The sequence below is a fragment of the Venturia canescens genome, chromosome 9, assembly GCF_019457755.1.
Source record: "Venturia canescens isolate UGA chromosome 9, ASM1945775v1, whole genome shotgun sequence".
NCBI classification, from domain to species: Eukaryota; Metazoa; Arthropoda; class Insecta; order Hymenoptera; family Ichneumonidae; genus Venturia; species Venturia canescens.
Window position 1 is genome coordinate 17,511,452 of NC_057429.1, and position 21,437 is coordinate 17,532,888.

Below are 21,437 nucleotides of genomic sequence, written 5' to 3' on the forward strand. Positions count from 1 at the left end.
AGATTTGTGAAAGAGATCACGTTAGAAAATCCTGAAAAGGACTGTGGATTTTGGTGAAGTCCTGAAAAGGACTGTAGATTTCGGTGTAGTCCTGAAAAGGACTGTAGATTTGTGAAAGAGATCACGTTAGAAAATCCTGAAAAGGACTGTGGATTTTGGTGAAGTCCTGAAAAGGACTGTAAATTTTGGTGAAATCCTGAAAAGGACCGGAAGAAATGTTCCTCAGAGGCACCTTTGAGATATTCGCTCCCATGAAGGCTGACAAAGCAGTGCTACGAGGGCCCGGGGGGACCGCTATTTATAAACCCAGCTATGAAGTGGCGGGGAAGCCTGATTGGCCGGTGGTCGCGTGGTGGGGGGCGCAAAGCGCAGGTAAAGCTTGGCTAGCCGGAGGACGCGTGGTGGGGGACGTGAAGCGGCGGTGGTGCCTGATTGGTGCGCTTATGCTAACGGGTTGATTTTTTAATGCCAAGCGTTTTTTTATGTATACATAAAAAACCGTTAGCATAAGCGCACCAATCAGGCTTCACCTCCGCTTTGCGCTCCCCACCGCGCGACCACTGGCCAATCAGCTGCAGTCTTTTTGCCGTTAACATTTAGTTTGTTTTTCTTTTTTTAAAATATTATAAAATATGAAATCTAAACTGTAGAAAACCTCCAAATCTAAACTGTAGAAAACCCCCAAACTAATATACTCGAAAAAAGTACAAAAATGACCGAAATTTATCGAAGACAACCGAAAAAACGACCAATTTCGGTGGTTTTTGTACTTTTTTGACCGATGCCTGGTCGTACAATACCGCAAATATTGTTTTGCCTCGCTTTAGATCCATGTCTCGCTTTGGCTATTTGCGGCACGCGGTGCAAAAGGGGACCTACAGTTTCCAGCGATAAGAAGACTAAGCATAGCGACGGCGCACGCCTTTTTGATGGTTTATGCGACCACGTCATTGGCGAGCTTCGAATGCGTCAAGAGGTGCTTCGAGGAAGTCAGAGAGCAACGACCTGATTTTCAGGTAATCGTTCTCCCAGCGACTCGGGGTTCGAGCGTTCGAGGTGTTTTTGAGGCGCCAAGGCGCTCACGGCCTGTGTGTTTCTCGATACTAAATATAGAACTGATGTACGTATGATATGGGTAACGAGAAAAACATCCTTGTTACACGCAGCAAGTGCCGATAGTCGTGGCCGGGAACGAACTTGATCTTGCTACGGCGAAACGACAAGTTCCGATAGAAGACGTTAGCGAATGGTTGTTCTGTGAATTGCCGAAAATTCGTGGTAAAGTAATGGAATACTCGGCCAAGGATGATCACAACATCAAAGAATTATTCCGATGTTTCGTAACGTTGTCGAGAATCGTGCCAAAAAATCCGGGCAGCGAGACCGACGAATCGGGACTAAGAAGACGTTGTTCGGCTTACGTTTCGCGCCGGTAAATAATCCTCAATTTGCGCGCGCATATTATTATCTAACCTATTCCATAAAAATAATTATGCTGATCGTGCATCGTCGTGTGTCCATATAGGTCTGGCAGCCCCGGTGGTAGAACAGGGAGCATGAGTCCGGGATCTCCCGGCCAACAAGCAGGTTATGGCAGCCCAGGGTTCGAGCGTAGTAACCGTTGCCGAAGAAGTCAAGAGCAAACCTCGGAGTCGTAGTCTGATAAGACGAGCGTCGCGAAAAACGAAGCAACAGATACGCGACTCACACGCGGACGACTGTAACATTTCTTAAATTCAAAAGCTGCTAGATTGCTACTTTATAACACTGCTACATACTGCTACGAAGACAATGACGGATCGGTGATAGAGTCGAAAATATCGGAGAAGCTGGAACGAATGAAAAAAAAAAAAAAAAAAAAACGACGCAATAACACATAAAAAGAACGTGGAAAACGTGGAAGTAACGAGGCGATGTTCCTGACGTAACATACAAGATGTGAGAGAGAGAAAATTTTCTTATAGTCGTCGAGCCCACGGAGACAAAAACACTGAGGTGCGAGAGAGAAAATACATAATGTTATTGAGAGAAGTAGCATCATCGACGCGGATGAACAGAAAAGAAACGGGCAAACGAAACTTTAGCCGGTGCGCTTAAAATTTCAAGAATACAACATGCGAAAGAAGATATAGTATCTATTTTATGTAAAAGAAAAAAACAAACGAAACGACAACATTTTTTTACAAAGTGACTGGTTTTTTACCCGATGCTAATTCTTCGCGCAGCTTGTTTGCGAATGAAATTGTTTGAACAACGGTGGAGGAGAAGGAATGAATGAGGGGAAGGGGCGTTTTGCTCGCCGCTACTTAATTAAAATTCGGAACGATATGAAGGAAAAAATGAGGGCTAAGTAAAAAATGAAGTCGGAAAAAACAAGAGCGTCTCTCGGAGAGTGAAGTGGATTTGGAGAAGAAGCGAAAATGAAGTAGGATGAAAAAACGTTTAGGCACGCAGCAGATTCCGAACTCGATCCATTTAGCCGGGGTAATAAACGTTTCGTAAATCCCGCCGCAGGTCAGTTGACGTCAGTTGACGGGTGGATAACGAGAGTAATCTCGATTAACGCTCGAATGGAGGGTTCACGCATTAAAATCATCAAGTATCGAAGCGACTCGAGAAAACAGAAACTTGACGTATTGCGACGACTGCAAAGTAGTTTGGATTTACGCGTATCGATATATTATACATTTGTTGTATGGAAATTTAATCTTTTCCACTGAATAATCCGATGTTGAAAATTGTCAAAAAAAAATTTCGACGGTTACGAGATTTGTTGTCCATCATCGTGTATCATCGCGTTCGTTGAAATTGATATGACGGATAATGTTCGAAATTGATCGGATAGACGATGTCCGGTTTGCATGTTAGGTTCGTTTTTGCTATATGGGGATCATCGTTTTTTTGACCGATGCCTGGTCGTACAATCCGCTGGGGTATGGAGTATATTAGTTTGGGGGTTTGTCTACAGTTTAGATTTCGCATTTCATAATATTTGAGAAATAGAAAAAAAATGTTAACGGCAAAAAACCATGCAGCTGATTTGGGGGACGTGAAGCGGCGGTGGTGCCTGATTGGTGCGCTTATGCTAACGGGTTGATTTCTTAATGCCAAGTGTTTTTTTATGTATACATAAAAAACCGTTAGCATAAGCGCACCAATCAGGCACCTCCGCCGCTTCACGTCCCCCAAATCAGCGGCATGGCTTTTTGCCGTTAACATTTTTTTTCTATTTCTCAAATATTATGAAATGTAAAATCTAAATTGTCGACAAACCCCCAAACTAATATACTCCATACTCTAGCGGATTGTACGACCAGGCATCGGTCAAAAAAGTACAAAAACCACCGAAATTGGTCGTTTTTCGGTTGTTTTTGATCAATTTCAGTAGTTTTTGTACTTTTTTCGAGTATATTAGTTTGGGGGTTTTCTACAGTTTAGATTTCATATTTTATAATATTTAAAAAAAAGAAAAACAAACTAAATGTTAACGGCAAAAAGACCATGCAGCTGATTGGCCAGTGGTCGCGCGGTGGGGAGCGCAAAGCGGAGGTGAAGCTTGATTGGTGCGCTTATGCTAACGGTTTTTTATGTATACATAAAAAAACGCTTGGCATTAAAAAATCAACCCGTTAGCATAAGCGCACCAATCAGGCACCACCGCCGCTTCACGTCCCCCACCACGCGTCCTCCGGCTAGTCAAGCTTTACCTGCGCTTTGCGCCCCCCACCACGCGACCACCGGTCAATCAGGCTTCCCCGCCACTTCATAGCTGGGTTTATAAATAGCGGTCCCCCCGGGCCCTCGTAGCACTGCTTTGTCAGCCTTCATGGGAGCGAATATCTCACAGGTGCCTCTGAGGAACATTTCTTCCAGTCCTTTTCAGGATTTCCTAACGTGGTCTCTTTCACCAATCTACAATCCTTTTCAGGATTTCACCAAAATTTACAGTCCTTTTCAGGACTTCACCAACATCCACAGTCCTTTTCAGGATTTTCTAACGTGATCTCTTTCACAAATCTACAGTCCTTTTCAGGATTTTATTGAAGCTAAAGTCCTTTTCAGGACTACACCAACATCCACAGTCCTTTTCAGGATTTTCTAACGTGATCTCTTTCACAAATCTACAGTCCTTTTCAGGACTACACCGAAATCTACAGTCCTTTTCAGGACTTCACCAAAATCCACAGTCCTTTTCAGGACTACACCGAAATCTACAGTCCTTTTCAGGACTTCACCAAAATCCACAGTCCTTTTCAGGATTTTCTAACGTGTACTCTTTCACAAATCTAAAGTCCTTTTCAGGACTACACCGAAGTCTACAGTCCTTTTCAGGACTACACCGAAATCTACAGTCCTTTTTAGGACTTCACCAAAATCCACAGTCCTTTTCAGGACTACACCGAAATCTACAGTCCTTTTCAGGACTTCACCAAAATCCACAGTCCTTTTCAGGATTTTCTAACGTGATCTCTTTCACAAATCTACAGTCCTTTTCAGGACTACACCGAAGTCTAAAGTCCTTTTCAGGACTACACCGAAGTCTACAGTCCTTTTCAGGACTACACCGAAGTCTAAAGTCCTTTTCAGGACTACACCGAAGTCTACAGTCCTTTTCAGGACTACACCGAAATCTACAGTCCTTTTTAGGACTTCACCAAAATTTACAGTCCTTTTCAGGATTTTCTAACGTACTCTCTTTCACGAATCTAGTCCTTTTCAGGACTCCAAAATTTTCTAACGTGGTCTCTTTCGCAAATCTACAGTCCTTTTCAGGACTTTTCAGAATTTCTTAACATGTAATTAATTTCTTACATATAGCGAACAATTATTACTGCCTCTTTTCGCTGGTCATCATTTGCTCTCGCATAATTTCTCACGACTTCAATTCATTTACGATTTCTCGTAGATTTAGAGAAATTAGATTATTTTACCCTAGCAAACAAAAAAAGATAGGAAAGTCATCGAAAAAGATACTGGTTCTGCTATGAATTTTAAACTTTGGTTTAGATATAGTGCGTAAGGCTATCTTCTGAATTCCTTTCAACCTGTGCTGCCTCCATTTGGCTGGGTCTGTAATGTAACTGCATTTTCCCTTCACTCAGCTGTATATGTGTCATGTTGCACTGTCGCAGCTATAAAGACGCGCCTCGGAGTGTCGCGTATGCGCGTATGCGTCGAGCGTTCGAGACATGGATGTATGACGCGTTTTTTCCGTTTGACAAAATAAGAATAATGAATAAAACAAAGAATTATAGGTTTTTAAATCCATGAGTTATCACATTCGACAAACAACAAAAATGTAAAGTTCGTCAAAATATAAACATGCGAAGTATTTCGAAATCGCGTAACGTTTCGTGCACGACTGTATGAATAAGCTACTGAAACTAAACCTTGTATTTATTTATTTTTTTACCATTTTTTCTAAATATTATAAAATGTGAAATCTAAACTGTAGAAAACCCCCAAACTAATATACTCGAAAAATGTACAAAAACGACCGAAATTGATCGAAAACAACCGAAAAACGACCAATTTCGGTGGTTTTTGTACTTTTTTGACCGATGCCTGGTCGTACAATCCGCTAGGGTATGGAGTATATTAGTTTGGGGGTTTATCTACAGTTTAGATTTCACATTTCATAATATTTGAGAAATAGAAAAAAAATGTTAACAGCAAAAAACCATGCAGCTGATTTGGGGGACGTAAAGCGGCGGTGGTGCCTGATTGGTGCGCTTATGCTAACGGGTTGATTTCTTAATGCCAAATGTTTTTTTACGTATCGAGTATATTAGTTGGGGGTTTTCTACACTTTAGATTTCACATTTCATATTTAAGAAAAAGAAAACAAACTAAATGTTCGGCAAAAAACCATGCAGCTGATTGGCCGGTGGTCGCGTGGTGGGGGACGTGAAGCGGCGGTGGTGCCTGATTGGTGCGCTTGTGCTAACGGGTTGATTTCTTAATGCCAAGTGTTTTTTTATATATCGAGTATATTAGTTTGGGGTTTTCTACAAACACTTGAGATTTCACATTTTATAATATTTGAAAAAAAGACAAACAACTAATCGTTAACGGCAAAAGACCACGTAGCTGATTGTCTGTGGTCGCGTCGTGGGGGGGCGCAAAGCGGAGGTGAAGCCTAACTGGCCGGATGACGTGTAGTGGGGAACGTGAAACGGCGGTGATACCCTGATTAGTGCGCTTATTCTAACGGGTTAATTTCTTTATGCCAAGTGTTTTTTTATATATCGAGTATATTAGTTTGAGGATTTTCTAGAGTTTAGATTTCGTATTTTATAATATTTGAAAAAAAGAAAGAAAATTAAGTGTTAACGGCAAAAGAGCACGTTGGTGAAATATGCGTGCAACAAATAAGATACAGTCGGGAGGAATGCGTCAGTTTATTACCCAGCGAACGCAAGTGCTAAAGATATATGTGTTTGGAGAGTCAACTTTGAAGAAAACTGGGCTCTGTTGATATCGTTACAAAAATGACTAACACCTCCGTCCACAGTATACACAGACGAAGCGGGCAGCACCGCTCAAAAACACCCAACACACGACCATACAACGAGGTCCTTGCTTCGATAATCGTCGGGTTTCTTTAGTGCTATTTATGTTTTCGCCCTGAGACGTTTCATAAATCATGAAATTCTTTTATTGGATCTATTCTTGAATTTCGCGCATCATTCCCTTAGCATACATACTAAAAATAATGCAGTTTATTGAGATACTCGTTCACGGAAATTCACGCATTATTTTCATTTTTCGAACAATAACAAATTCATCGCCGACCGTTTTATTCGAGTGTGCTCAGGAGCGTTCGATCGTTTCTTAATTTTTTTACATTCAACGAATGATTCCGTTATTCCAAGCAGAAGAATCGTATAAATAATACAAAATGTTGGAACGAACGAGCGCTTCGTTAGTCGCTTTCAATCTGACGGATTTTCTAATCTACCATGATAAAAAGTATTGTTTTTGCACTCAATAAATCTCGTAGCGGTGCGCTGTAAATTTAGAAAATCACGGAACTGTGCGTCATCGAAAAATGAAAGATTGTAAAACGATAAAAACCAAGATTGAATAAAAAAAGCCAACACACTGATTGCAAAATATAAATTTCTTTATTTTTTTCGTTAATTTGTACTCGGCATATATTATCTTTATTTCACATCAAGTCGTCTGATTATGAAAACGTATCCTAATACATAAATTTTCACAGTTGATAAGAGAGCCATTGTTGTCTGGCTGTTCGTGCACATAAAGCACCACCGACTTCATTTTCGTCGGCCATTTTTTCATTCGTCGACACGGTCAAGTTTCAGACGAACGAGAGGAGAAAAAAAGTTTCGATTTACAAAAATAATAATTTGTTGCGTTTACGCCATTTTTTACAATTTCAATTCTCTACCATTGACACAACGATTCATATTCTTTCAAACGTTCATCAATGATGAATAAATTCATTATTTTCCGTGTTTTACGAGTATGAAAAAAACCACAGAAACTCGGATTTTTGCTTCACGTTGCACAACAAAATGCTTATGAAAAAAATCACTGTGATCGAACCTGCGACGAGGAATGCGAGTCTGAAAAATATTTATTTTCATCCTGACTAACAAAAATTCATCAAGACTTTCGACTACATACGTTGATTCGAAATTGATTTGTTGAACATAAAAAAAGTATTTAACACTTACGTGAACATAGCTTTTTTCAACAAATTACCGAAAAATGCGGATTCATTGAGGTAGTTTTTAGTATCAAATGACTGAGAAGAGCAAACGAAAGTTCAAATAGTTCATGAATCGACGATTGAGTTCCAACGACATCAATTCATCGAAATGAGCGTTCATCACTCGAAAATAATGGAGGATGACCGTATCGGCGGTATAATCCTGCCGAATAAATAACAAAAATCAAATGATTATTTCAATAATGAAAATCTTCAATTGATCGACTCCTCGGAAGATTCGCCAGATTGTTGAATCAACGGTGTACGCAATTGCTCAGGATTGTAAGGAATGGTGAGAATATTTCCAGGCATCATGATCGGAGTGACCTTGACTCGAAACTCGTAGGGCATGAAGTCATAACAAAAATCGTAAAAATCGTTACGTGTTTTGATGATGCCCAAACGTGCCATTTTTATCATAAGTGCCTTAAGTTCGCGTTTGTAATTCTCGTACTTGGCACGTTTCGTTATAAAGGCCACAGCTTTGGCGAGATCTTTTATGAATTCTTCGGACTTTATTCGTGTCGAAATACGATATTTAGGCTCCATGAGCTTCCACAGATGATGATAAAGGCGGTCAGTGGCCCAGGGTTTCGGTCTGGGTAATCTCGGCGGTTTGTAAACAACGCCATTCACGAGGAAAGCTTTGTCGACGGTTTTTACAGTTTTTGCTGACGCTCCGACCTTTTTCTTCAGTTTCGCTGCATCGGCCATACGCTTCTTTAAATCATCTTCCTTCTTTTTTTTCGCTTCGGCTTCGAGCTTCATTTTTTCAAGTTCACGTTTCTTCATCTTCTCCAATTCTTCCCTCGCCTTTTTGAACGTTTCTGTATTAAAACTCGAGGACACTTCTCTCGGGGTCAAACTTTTGGATGTTTGTAGGAATTTCGATTTGAAAAATTCCGTTATGCTTTTCTGAGCGTGCAGTGGCGTGGAATTACTCGCATGTTGCTTTCTCATGAACAGAGACTCGCGGCTGCTTATCGGTTTGGGAGTTACGGGAACATCTGATGTTCTCGCGTTGTTCGATAGTTTCTTTCCGGCCGAGGGACCACGATCATTCTCGCAGTCCTCGTTATTCTTGTCCGCGATTTCGTCAGGATCGACATTCTGTTGACTCGTACTTGCTTGAGCAAAGCTCGCTGATTTCGAAGTTGCAGCCAATTCGTTCGAGCGCTCTGTCTCGCTTTCAACTATTTTCGCCAACGTTTGAATACTTTTCCGAGAACCGGCGAGCGGCAAACTCTTTTTGGATGCTCGAGATTTTTCGGAATTCGATTCCGACTTCCTCGACTTTTCTTCTTCGTTCTCGTTCGCATTATCATCGGATTGAGAATTTTCTTGAAATTGATCAACCGGAGGAGAATATTGCGCGACAGGTGTTGCTTCTCGAGCAATTTCTGTTTCGGCTTCACTGTCATTTTCGTTCGATAATATTAGATTTCGAGATTTGTTGATCCCGGAATGTTCTCTGGTATTACGCAATTTTTTTCTAGGCTGAAAACTTCTCGAATTCTCACGATTTTCGTCAATATTGTCTTCCGTGCTAGCTTCAGAGTTGGTAGTTTTTGATTTGTTTCGCGATTGGTTTTTTGCAAACGTCACGGATTTTCGTCTGACACCGGATTCTTGGTGAATTTCCTTTCCAGTTTCGTCGATGCTGCTATTCTCGTCTGAAGTACTGCGCTTTCTCGAGGCAAAACTCTTCCTAGAATCACGAGTTTTTCTTCTCAACTGCAAACTCGACGACCTTGGATCCGTTTTGTCTGGAATTTGCGGCTCCTCCTCATGCGCGCTCTCGAGGGATCCTACAGTTTGCGATCGATTAAATGAATAGTTTATAGCTACTGTGCGTGAATTTCTTTTCGATTGAGAAGGTGAAGAATCTAAATGGGTAACTTTTAGCCGAGAATTAGCGGATTTTTCGAGCAAACCTGAATTTCCTATTCGCTGGGAAACTTTCTCGTTGACTTCATTTTCTTCCCGTCCAAAAGACCCTTCGTTTTGGTTCTTTTTGCGAGGTGTAATGCTGACAGTTCTCCGGGATCTGCGCAGATTTTCCGCTGGTCGTGAATTCGAAGAAATCGATTTGTCACCGACTTCCGGTTCGTGGTTCGCTTCCTTCTGAGATTCGAAGTTTTCTTGGTACTTGCTCGTGACTGTCCTTCTGGGATTTGTGGATTTGTCAGCCAAACGTAGAGCTTCTTCTGCTTGAGGATTGGTTGCTAGTTCTTCGTCTTTTGATTCGGAGAATCTTTCTTTTTCAGTGCTTTTTTGAGATTTTCTTGAGACACTTTTTCGCAATTTGCGAGCATTTTCTTCCGCTTGTAAACGTGAATTCGCGGACTTTTCAAAAACTTCAGCTGTTTTTTCATCCTCAATCTCTTCCGGTACAATAATATTATTATATAAATTGCTTGTGCTGGATCGGTTGCCGGCACTTTTTTCCAAATTGCGTAAATTCGAGGAAATCGATTGATCGGCGATGCCCGGTTCGGATCCCATGGGACTTGTGTCATATGTTGCTTGACGTTGATTCTTATTGATGAAGATGGTTTTTGTGATCGAGCGAGAGGGCCTTGCCGTTGATTTGCGAAGAGCTTCGGGCTGCAGGTGGATCGACTTCGAAATCGATTCTTCTCGGGCTTCATTTTCGACGGTATTTCCATCGGGTTGAATAATTCTTCGAGATTTGTCGGCTCCAACGCTTGTTTTGGCTTTGGGACTCTGACGATCAGCCTGTTGTATCAAATTGTCGTTCCTTCCATTGTATGAAATGTCTTCGACGCTAATATCCTCGTCGGAAAAGATCCGCGTACGAGAATTATTCCCACGATTTTTCTGAACCGTATTGGTTTTACTCATGGATGAATTCGGAGGTCTGACCGAAGACTCCGAATTTTGGGTTGCGGAACGATTACTTCGTAAAGACATTCTCGAGGTTCTTCCTGATTTAATCTCTGGAGAAAGTGAATTTTCTCCTTCTTCCGAGTCGGAGATTAACGGTGTTTTGCTCCGCTCTGCTGGTGGAAGTTCGTAAGCCGATTCGTGAACCATACGTTTCGACAACCGGATAGATCGTGACGAAATTCCCAAATTCTCTCCTTTTCCTTCGTTGTTACCAGCCATTGCTTCATCATCATCGTCGCTGGCATCGTCGATCCACTGACTTTGTGAGTGTTCTCCCCCAAAACTTTCGGCTTTGGATTGATTTGTGGAATTCTTTCCGAGTCCCGAAATTCTTGAGCGATTCGCTGATGCTAAGCTTCCGTTCTCAGAGTTCCTCGAATGTTGCTGCGAAGATTCTCTGTTCCCTGCTTCGAGCTCTTCCTGTTCAGTTTCTTGAGATTTAAGATGTTCTTCGATCACTTCATCGAATGGATTAATGGATTTACCCTTCTGTGATTTCTTCCCCAAGCTAAATCGTTTCTTTTTCGATCCTCCATCACTTTCACTCTCTTCGGACGAAATATCGAGCTTGCGTGAGATTGAAGAAAGTCTTTTTTGAAGTGTAGTAATTTGAGGAGGTCCCATGAGTTGCGAGTCTCTGACATTAGAGTTCTTTGCTGGAGATTTTCTCAGCGGTGAAGACTTAACAATGGATTGTTGCTTGGAAGAATGTGGCAACGATGGTGATTCGGAAGGTTGAGGAGATTCTGTGTTACCAGAAGTACCATCAGATATTCTCGTGAAACGTTCCTTGAAAGGTTTTGGCCTCGTTTTGAGGACAACGTTGGTGTTGCTGCTCGTATCTGAGCTTGTTTCTGCCTCTCTGTCTTCCACATTTTTCTTTTGATTTTGAGGATTAAATTGATCAGCACTTAACAGTGTATCTCTGCTTCTGTTAGTCCTTTCCTCACGTTCATTATCCGATGAGTTTGCATCTTTTAAAACTGCCATAAAATTTTCAGTCCCACCAACTTTTTTGTCGCGAGCTCCCAACGCTACTCTTCGCTTTCTTATTATATTGTGATCACTGCTGTCCGAATTAAATGACTCTGAAGGAGGTTCTGTAACCTGAACACTTTTTCTAGTTGAACCTCTACGCAGAGATACTGTTGATGATTTATCTAATAACTTCCACCAATCGCTCTTTAGCTCTGATGTATTCACAATTGAACTGTCATTCAATACCGGTCCTGTCATTTCCCCATTGGACGAAAAACGGGACTGCTGTACTGTTATATCTCCTTCAAGGTGCTTCCACCATAGAGGATCACCTAAAAAATTTTGATACCATCAATATTGGTATGATTGTTAATTTCAGTCAATCAGTATGGATTCTGTTATCCAAAAGACCTTGTTTAATCCAATGTTGATGAATAATCTAATTGTTTTATAGAACAGCTGAATTCACGGATATTTTTCCAGATTTAAAGAAAAATTGAATAATTTGTTTTACTTTACTGACAAAAATTGAAACAAGCATGAAACCCATGATCACTGGTTTACCAGAGTGGAGGTTAGGCAAAATTTACTCACGGGTATCGAGGAGTTCCGAATTTTGATTGAGTTCGGTAACATTCAACGATCTTCGGGATGATCGCCGATTCAAGCTGCGTCTTCGAGCCATTATTCAGCTTATGCTGAAACATTCGCACTATTTATAAAAGCAACAAACTTCGAACCAACCTCAAAACTCCGAACATAAACATACCTCGACCGGTAAGCTGTCAGCTTTTGGCGCAAAAATGTTAAGATCTTCGTTTAATGTGAAAGATACGGAATCATTATTTTATCGAAACAGAATCGTTACCATTGATTCATTATCGTAGCGAAATCATATTTTCACAAAGTGATCAAGTGAAATTTACCGCGCGCAATAAGTTTATGTTTGTATATCAACTGGTAATCGTCAACTAGCCTTCTTCTTCTCTTCGCTTTTCTTTGTCTTTCTTGCATGGCATTAGTAACATAGTAACTAACGATGCTCGCGTCACCAACGGCGATTTCTACGTGTGTGAAGTTGGCAATATAAGCTCCAACATTGATGATCAACTTCACACACGTATAAAGCTCGAGCTCGAAATTTGAAAGTAATCAATTATCAAATATGTCTACAACATCTGGTCGTAAGCTCTTTTAACCGCCCTGTAAGGATGATTATCGAATTTTTTGTAGAACCCTTTGAAGTGTATGGTTGCGCAATCGTTTTATCGTCTAACTCAAGATTACGGTGATTCTATAATAATGCAATCAATGAATTACTATCTAGCCTTGATTTCTGATCAAGAGCATTATTTTACGACGACGCGTGTAATGCCAGCAATAGCAAAAGTACCTACAACAATAAAACTGTGAAGGATTTTGACGGACATGGGTTCGTGGAAGAGTGATTTAGATTATATTAAAATCGCGATAAAAAAATATCGTTAAATATTATTTTTAACGAAAATTTCATGAGTGCCAGTATCGAGCAATCTATATTTGGATTTACTGCGTGCGAGTCCGTGTGCTGTTAGTCTTAAACATCGAAAGATTTCTCTTCCCATTGAATTATTTATCATTTCGGATGAGATAATATCAAAAGAATTCTTTTTATTTTCCACAAAACAAACATATCTCTAGAAAAAACTATTTTCACTAAAATGTTGTGTGGGAAAAAACTCTCGTACAAAAAAATTGTGGCCCAAGGTATTCTCTGTTCTCTGGGCCTTTTCTGCTTCTGCGAATATCTAATATATTACGTGGTGTTAATGCAGGTGCGTCTCCTCCGAAATTTTTTCATTTTTCGTTGTGGAATATTGTTCATCGGCATAGAATTTCATAATATTTTTCATGTAATACAGTGTCGATGGCCTAATTTGGATCCTCGTAAAGCTGATCCTGCTATTACAGTAACAACTCCAGAAGAAAAGCCTGTTCAAGCAATGTTCATAGCTGACACACATTTATTGGGTCCTCGGAAAGGCCATTGGCTAGATAAGCTCAAAAGGTTGTTAGATTTTCTCTGTCATTTGTCTAGAAGATTGAAAAATCATTTAATTCCATATAATTCCATATATAAATTATAAAATTATAAAAATAAATAATCACCACATTTTTCTCCATCTCGTTCAGAGAATGGCAAATGTACAGAGCTTTCCAAACTGCTATAACCCTCCACAATCCTGATGTTGTCTTCTTCCTGGGTAAATAAATAAGTCAATAATAGTATAATCAATCGTCAATAAAAAAATTTTGAGATCACAACATCTTTTTCTAAGCTCGATAAATCTTTTCCAGGTGACATTTTTGATGAGGGCTCATGGTGCGGATCTATGGAATTTGATAATTATGTCAAAAGATTTCATTCGATGTTCTCTGTACCTGAAAACACCCGACTCTATGTCGTTGCTGGAAATCATGACATGGGTTTCCATTATGGTTGTTAAAAATTCTTTTCAATTGAAAAATAGAACATGGGGAGCATTTATAGAAGTCTCAGAAGTTTCATTTGCTATTTTATGATTCTTTTCAGTTATCACACCGTATTTGAATCAGCGATTCGTGAATGGAATGAAAGCTCCCAATGTTAGAAGAGTCACGATAAGAGGAAATCATTTTGTTCTCTTGAATAGTATGGCTCTCGAAGGTGATGGTTGTTTTCTCTGCCGATCTACTGAGATCGGAGTGAACAGGATCGCCAGTAAGTTTTCCAGTATTTCAAGATTTACGATTTTCGTTTTAAACTATTGCCCTTTACTCAATCAAATATGGATTTGAGCATAACCAAATTTTGTTTTTCAGAACAACTGAAATGTGCTCAAGGGATCGGAGGCCATTGTACAGCCGAAAATCCCATAAGACACTACAGCAGACCCATCATTCTTCAGGTGATGAATATTTCGATTCGAGAGAAAATTTGCGAAAATATGTAATCCTAGAATAAGCCGCTTTTTTAAATTTTATCCAAATTCAAAAAAACACTTTCAACTTGTCTCGAAAACAAGAAAATTTTATGTTTCCACTTGAACCGGAAATATCCGTAAATAAATCGAATGACTATTTTTAAAAAGTAAGAATTCTTCGAATTTTCGGATGAATTTTTTGTGTTTTCGAATTATTGCAGCATTATGACGAAAATTTTGTTTACCAATGATCCATAAATTGCAGCATTATCCAATGTATCGCGAATCCGATGCGATATGTAACGAAGTGGATGAAGCTCCGGCAGAAATAAAAGACGTGAAATTCCGTGAACATTGGGAATGTCTTTCGAAAGAGGCATCGGAACAGCTTTTCGAGATTTTGAATCCACGCCTCGTGGTGGACGGTCACACGCATCATGGATGTCGCAAGGTTCACGGCGATGACATTTTGGAAATAACGATACCTTCGTTCAGTTGGAGAAACAAAGATAATCCATCTTTTCTGATGGTAAGATTTTTCAAATTCAATATTTCAACTTGACTTTGATTCGATCGAGCCTCAACGAAATTTTATTTCGTGAAAAACAATTTTTCTATCAATTCCAGGCCGTTTTTACTCCAAACAATTACGCTTACTCGAAGTGTTACATGCCCGTGGAATCAACGGTACATCAACTGTACGTCATCGGGATTATTTGCATTGTTATCTTTCTCACATACAAAATCAGACAACAGAGAAGACGTCATTGTTTCTTCAAGGTTCATTGATCTTGCCTGCTCTTAGAAAATATCTTATAAACTCGATCGTAGTGTACGAGTTAGATCACACTTTGAAATTTAGATAGCTAACTTGAAAGTTTTCTCCCATTTTTGTTTTTTGTATACAACACTTTTCCGATACGCCTTTTTTATGTCAAAATGAGAAAAATTGTTTCTTGCCCCAAAAGAATACTTTTTTTTATTAATATTAGATCATTCACAAGAGTCTGAACAATACTTGCCTTTATTGTTACAAATTGAAAACTTGTGCGGAAGAAATTGAGAGTCTCTACTTTTTATAGACTGGTCAATTCCTTTTTTTATTTTTTGAACGCAATTCTGTTCTTTTTTGTTTCGTGTAGCTCAATGACGTGCCTCGATTATTTCGATGATCATAGAATTACAATTAATGCACAAAACGCTTATACATAATTATATATTTCTCTCGTACTCTGAAAGTACATTATTTACAAATTTTATCAGCTTTTTGTATAGTCGAATAAAAGAAAATATTTTTTCGTACTGCGCTAATGAGTGGATTCTTTGCGAACCTGCGTAACCAAGGTTCGTGGTGAATTCGTAATAGTTGCCACGGACCTTGCTCCGTAACACGAAAGTTTAAATTTTAAATGTGAAAACTAGCGCGATACTTTTATTTGATATTAATCATCAAACTTAATTTGAGATTTAACAAAATCGATACGATACGTAATTATAGCTTGTAGTAATTCCAATGGTCCGACAAAATTCCTCTTACGAGGCAAGAAACTCACTTTGAAATAACTATTGAGATGCGATGAAATTTATGAATTTTTTGTTTATTTTTTCCATACTTTTTATACAGTAATTCTTCGAATATGATTAAAAAAAAATATCTGACGAATACGCTCAAACCTCTGATTTTCCAATTGTGTTGTTTTATTGTACTTGTACTGGCGCGCATTTAAAGGAAGATATATACCATACGAAGTGAAAATAAGTTTGAAATCAATCCTCGGTACAATACAAAGAACTTTCAAAATTCAATTACAAGACACGTATTGTACATTCGTCGAGCAATATTTATACCAATTTTCATTGAAACATATTTTTACATCTTAGAGTAATTACATCGGTTTTCAGAACGATTCGCTTGATATGGCAATTCATACAAACAGTCCTTAATCCTATAATTCATCGGCCGAGTTTAACTCATTTTATAATTTTTTTGCAATCAATCCGAAGATCCAAAAATTGAACATTGCTCAAACAGAAATCTTTTGTTCACATGTACTGTTAAAATGAAAATTGGTACAAATTATGAAAATTGTACAACCGAGTAAATATTTCCTCGTTAAAAAAATATCTGGATTCACTTCAAATTTCCAAAACAGTGATTTCTTCACAAATTTCGAATTATTATTTCGCTCCTCTTCATCTTGAAATTTCATCGCCGAAATACATCATTCGATATGGTCGTAGAAATGAAAATACATTGATTTGTAATCTAGATTAATTGATAGTATACAGATGAAAACGAACAAAAAAATTACAATGAAACAAAATATCGCATCGTCGATTAAAAATATTGTCGTATTTACAACTCGACGCGTTAATCCCCCCCCCCCCTTTCTTCGCTCTAGCGTAAATCAGAATTATAAGTACGTCACGCTCGAATTTTCGGAACGCAAAACAAAATGGTCAAGACATGTGCTCAGAAAGAACACGGCGAAAAAAATATTTAAAAAAATCAATTTCAGTGTAAACTTTCCTACGCAATTTAGGTGGCTCAAAAAATTCCGATCATGTTTTCACTTCCAAAACCTGCTGAATTATACACTTCACCCTATCAAAGAGTTATAAGTGCAATTTCAAATATTTGAATAAATATTTTTCACTATGCTAATTACTTTTGTAGAAAATTTTTCCTTTTTGTTTTTAAATGCAAGATGTGTATCGAGGCAGACAACAAAAATTGACAAGTTTCTTGTCAATAATTATCCTCACGACTTTGAATTTAATCTTTTTGAAGTATTTTCTCGCCGATGTCAAGACGTCAATACTTGAATCTGAATGGAACGGAGGAGAGACAAAATAAGAAACTTCGCTGAAATGCGTGCGATATTTTCGTAACGATCAAAAATCGTACATCATTTCTCCTCTATTTATCCATATAATATACATTTTCTTCACATCTGAGGCGAAAATCACAAGAACAGGCTCGATTGACAATTGGCCAGATTCGATTTTCTTGGTGCACAAATCGGGTAACGCCCAATGTTCTCTCGTCGTTTCATCAATTGGGCAAATTTTCTTTCATTTTCTTTACTTAACTTCATTAGTTTTTATTCTATTAGTCGATTTTCACGGCAGCGTAGATCTTTCGGATGAACGCGTAAGCTGCGAAAAATCCGATTGTACCGGTCAGCAGCCAGAAAGTGAGAACCATCAACAGCGTATAACTGAAGTACATGAGGGTCGGCACTAATTCTGTTATTTCTAATTTCGTCATGAAGTAAAAGATCGAATAAGCAAGAACGTAAACCGCCGAACCTCCACTCACTATGAAACTTCTCCACCACCATCTGTAGTCCTAGAATTTTGTTAAAAAAAGAGAAATACATTTTGAGAAACGGTGTTTGAATAGTTCAAGTGTCGATAAACCCATACTTACCTCTCCACACAATTGAAAATAGACCATAACTATGGATATCTGAGAGCACGATATGAAGAGGATGCAAAAGACAAGAAACAGGAAGCCGAAGAGATAGTAAAATTGATTTTCCCACAGGGCCGTCAGGATAAAAAATAGTTCTATGAAAACTGCTCCAAATGGTAGAATTCCTGCCATAAGTGTACTATAAAAAACACACACACACATTGGGTTACATACATTTTCAAAATGCCTCAAAAATATGATTAGTTATCGTCGGAGAGTGAAGGAAAAATTTGAATTTGTAATACTGAAAAATTGGTTCGATTTGTAATCTTTTGACGTACCACAGTACGGGATTCATGTACCACAATTGTTCAGGAACCTGTCGAGATATTTGATTAGTTCGAACAGGATGCGTGAACGGTTGTTTGCGATATCCAAAAAAGTATCCAAGACAAACAAGCGGAAGTGATATGCCGAACCAAAGGCACAACAACGCGAGCATCGTTGTGAACGGTACGGCGCCTGAGCTGTGTTTTCCCCATATGAAGAAATTCAGAAAGAAACAAGTTGTAAAAACGATTCCTGGATAAAGTGTGGCCGTTAACAATGCCGCACGTTTCCATTCTCTGCCTCGCATCGTTTTGTATAAACGGGCTGAAAAATATCCCGCTATCAGGCCAGAAAAGAAGTAGAGAAATATAGCGCACGTTGCCAAGGCACCTCGGCTCGCAGGTGATAACATTCCCAGCATCGCGAAAACTGAAATCAATATAAGTTCCATCTAAACATTAATCTCGGTTGATTTTGAACGTTCAAAAGTCCAATTAACGTAGAATTCCTTTTATTTGGCAGAACTCGTCTCCGTAATGAAAGTATTTAAAAAAATTTTTTTATATGAGTACTTCTAAAATATTTAAGGAGCATTAACTATTTATTCACTCACAAATAGTAATCAGGGCCATAAAAAAAATCTGAATTCCGTTTCCAATGACAGCAGCGAAAAGCCGAGAATTTGTGGGTGGCCTGAAAACGTCACCGTGCACTAATTTCCAACCAGTTTCTTCAATGGACTCGTCAAGACCAGTCAAGCTGTCCGTGTCACCAGCGTTGTACCTGGCGATGTCTCTTCTGAGTGTTCTTACCATAATCATCGTGAGAATTCCTACAACCAAACGGATTTTGAATGAACCAAACTAAATTTAAAATGATTTTTCATTTCAAACATTTTTGAACGAAACTTGTACAAAGTTTTTAGATTTTTTCACATTAAATGTTACATAATAAATAAATTACTCACCAGAGAGGAAAAAAACAACGATGAGAGAATTTATGATGGAAAACCAGTGAATCTCGATGTCATTAATTCCTAAATAAATGTCCCATCTGCTTGCCCAGCTTGTTGTGGACTCTGTCCATTCGACTGAGTACAAGAAAAGTAAGGATGTACCTTTAGGATTGACTAATTGCGGAGTCGGCTGTTCAGGTAGCACACAAGTGTTTCTTTCGAATCGTAGTTCTTTCAAGTCAATGGACCGTGCCTCGACTTCGAAAGCAACAACACGAAAAGCGTTTCTAAAAGTAGAAAAACATCAAACGTTTTGTTTAACCAATGGTTCGTATCGAAAGAATATTCTTTCCCAATAATTATTCAGTACTTACTCTCCGTGCTTGTGCCAACTTAATTTAAGCTTCAGATAGTTGTTTATGTAAGCTCGACCGCCAATGACTTCACCCAATCTATAGCCGTTGTAAACCATTGCGCTTGACGATTCTTTATGACTCTTTCTTGTTGCCGCTGGCAAATTATCGATTAATCTGAAAACAGAAAATTACAGAACATAAAAACTATTGGTGCATTAAAAGTTTATCAATAGAATTTTTCTGTTAGTAGCATCAAAAGAATGAATAGCGATATATTGAGAATTATCAAACAAAAATTATTAGTGAACTTACAGATGAACTATATACTCATGTTGTATGCGCTCTATAACTCGCTGCGATTCTTCTTCACTCCAATTCATGAGTTCGGTTGGATGGTGACACAATAATCTACAGGTGATATTTTCTGCCATTGTGACTTCATAGGGCGTATTTACAATTCTGTGAAATGAAATAAAATAAATTAATCATTCATTTATACTATTTTATTTGTTTGGGAAAATCTTTATCATTATTGATACTTTTTTTATAATTTATTTAATTATTTGTATTCAGATTGACACTTTCAAGTTCTTACCTGTCGCCTCGTAAGACTTCACCCAAGTTCTCGGATTTGTATATCGTGCCATTTTTTGGTATGCAAAATGGCAGCGAATAATATTCATACGGTAATTGAGTATGGATGCTAGTCATTTTCACAGCTTTGACATCAATTTTTTGACCTTTCTTGAATTCTACGGGAGCCACCCCGGGTACATAAAAGCCATTGGCTTGAAGCACGAACAATAATATCATCAATGTGGTACTGCTCCATTTTAACCTTTCCTGAGAAATAAGCATCCACTGTCATGAAAAAGTACAGGGAACAAAAATACTTTGATAAATTTTTAACTTCAAAACATTCTGATCGTTGAAAAACATTGAAAAAAAAATTTAATATTTGATGTTCACGATCGTCGTTAACGCGTGTTCAATTTGACCGTGAAAATAATCCATTTTCGGTAAGAGACGGAACCAATATTTACTTCCTGGTTCGATTAACATCATTTCATTTGGTGATTTTGATTATTCACGAGATAAAAATAACATAAAAAGTCCTATTTCGAATGAAGAAATAAAATTTATTCCAGGGTTTATTCACAATTTGTTTAGCGGTAAATGATGTTATCTCTCTGTTTCGAGTGTATATGTAGTCCATCAATCCCGATGCACTGTCTTGCGCTGACACTTCTGACGTTAATCAGTAAAAAAAAATTTTAATCGAATGCAATGCACGTAAACTACAAAATCTCATGTTTCACGTGGAAACTTCATCTTGACAATCACGATTTAATAATGTTTGGTATAAACGAGTAATATTTTGTACTCACCATTGTCGTGACGTTATAATTTGGCTGAAGGCGCGCCACGCCGACTGTCTCAAAATCGTAGCCTCGATTCTCCACACATTTATTAGTCTCACATACCTATATATATGTAGATATATATATATCCATATGTATGTATAATGCTTCTACATAAGCACGAAGATGGCTGCGAACTTTTAGAAAAAACCATTTCTACCACATATAGTTACTGGATTTTATCAGATCAGATTAAGGAAATTCCCTAGAAAAAAATGCAATGAATAATAATAAGTCGTCACCACGGAATGACGATAAAGATAAATAATATTTCATTTTAAGTTTGTTGAAATTACAGATTTTTTGCGTAATTTATCTGTAAAGTATTAAAACCTGGTAATTTAGAACGTTTTTAAAGAATTTCTTGGAAAATGATGTTAATAATGATC

General features: G+C 38.4%; 3 protein-coding genes and 1 pseudogene across 4 annotated transcripts; 2 read left to right on the plus strand and 2 right to left on the minus strand.

Moving 5' to 3' along the window:
* Positions 1-215: 215 nt before the first annotated feature.
* On the plus strand, positions 216-2,475 carry LOC122416621 (uncharacterized; annotated as a pseudogene).
* Positions 2,476-6,640: 4,165 nt separating this feature from the next.
* On the minus strand, positions 6,641-12,634 carry LOC122415673 (enolase-phosphatase E1-like). 2 transcript variants are annotated; one of them, XM_043428022.1, is made up of 4 exons: positions 12,396-12,631; positions 12,221-12,324; positions 9,673-11,958; positions 6,641-9,546 (listed from the first exon to the last, which is right to left on the minus strand). In XM_043428022.1, exons 2-4 carry the CDS (start codon positions 12,309-12,311, stop codon positions 7,952-7,954), a joined length of 3,972 nt encoding a protein of 1,323 aa, XP_043283957.1. In that variant the 5' UTR covers positions 12,312-12,324; positions 12,396-12,631; the 3' UTR covers positions 6,641-7,951. The 2 variants fall into 2 exon arrangements, with proteins under 2 accessions (XP_043283957.1, XP_043283955.1); XM_043428020.1 differs by having other exon boundaries at positions 6,641-11,958; positions 12,396-12,634.
* Positions 12,635-13,312: 678 nt separating this feature from the next.
* PGAP5 (Per1-like protein PGAP5) lies at positions 13,313-15,870 on the plus strand. Its single transcript, XM_043428024.1, has 8 exons — positions 13,313-13,440; positions 13,528-13,673; positions 13,799-13,869; positions 13,964-14,104; positions 14,199-14,366; positions 14,468-14,553; positions 14,834-15,097; positions 15,196-15,870. Exons 1-8 carry the CDS (start codon positions 13,327-13,329, stop codon positions 15,355-15,357), a joined length of 1,152 nt encoding a protein of 383 aa, XP_043283959.1. The 5' UTR covers positions 13,313-13,326; the 3' UTR covers positions 15,358-15,870.
* A 275-nt stretch (positions 15,871-16,145) lies between these two features.
* TM9SF4 (transmembrane 9 superfamily protein member 4) lies at positions 16,146-21,163 on the minus strand. The gene is made up of 9 exons (XM_043428023.1): positions 21,016-21,163; positions 20,223-20,470; positions 19,940-20,086; positions 19,646-19,801; positions 19,284-19,558; positions 18,930-19,148; positions 18,328-18,745; positions 18,002-18,185; positions 16,146-17,920 (listed from the first exon to the last, which is right to left on the minus strand). The coding sequence occupies exons 1-9, from the start codon at positions 21,016-21,018 to the stop codon at positions 17,681-17,683; spliced, it is 1,890 nt and encodes a 629-aa protein (XP_043283958.1). The 5' UTR covers positions 21,019-21,163; the 3' UTR covers positions 16,146-17,680.
* Positions 21,164-21,437: the final 274 nt, after the last annotated feature.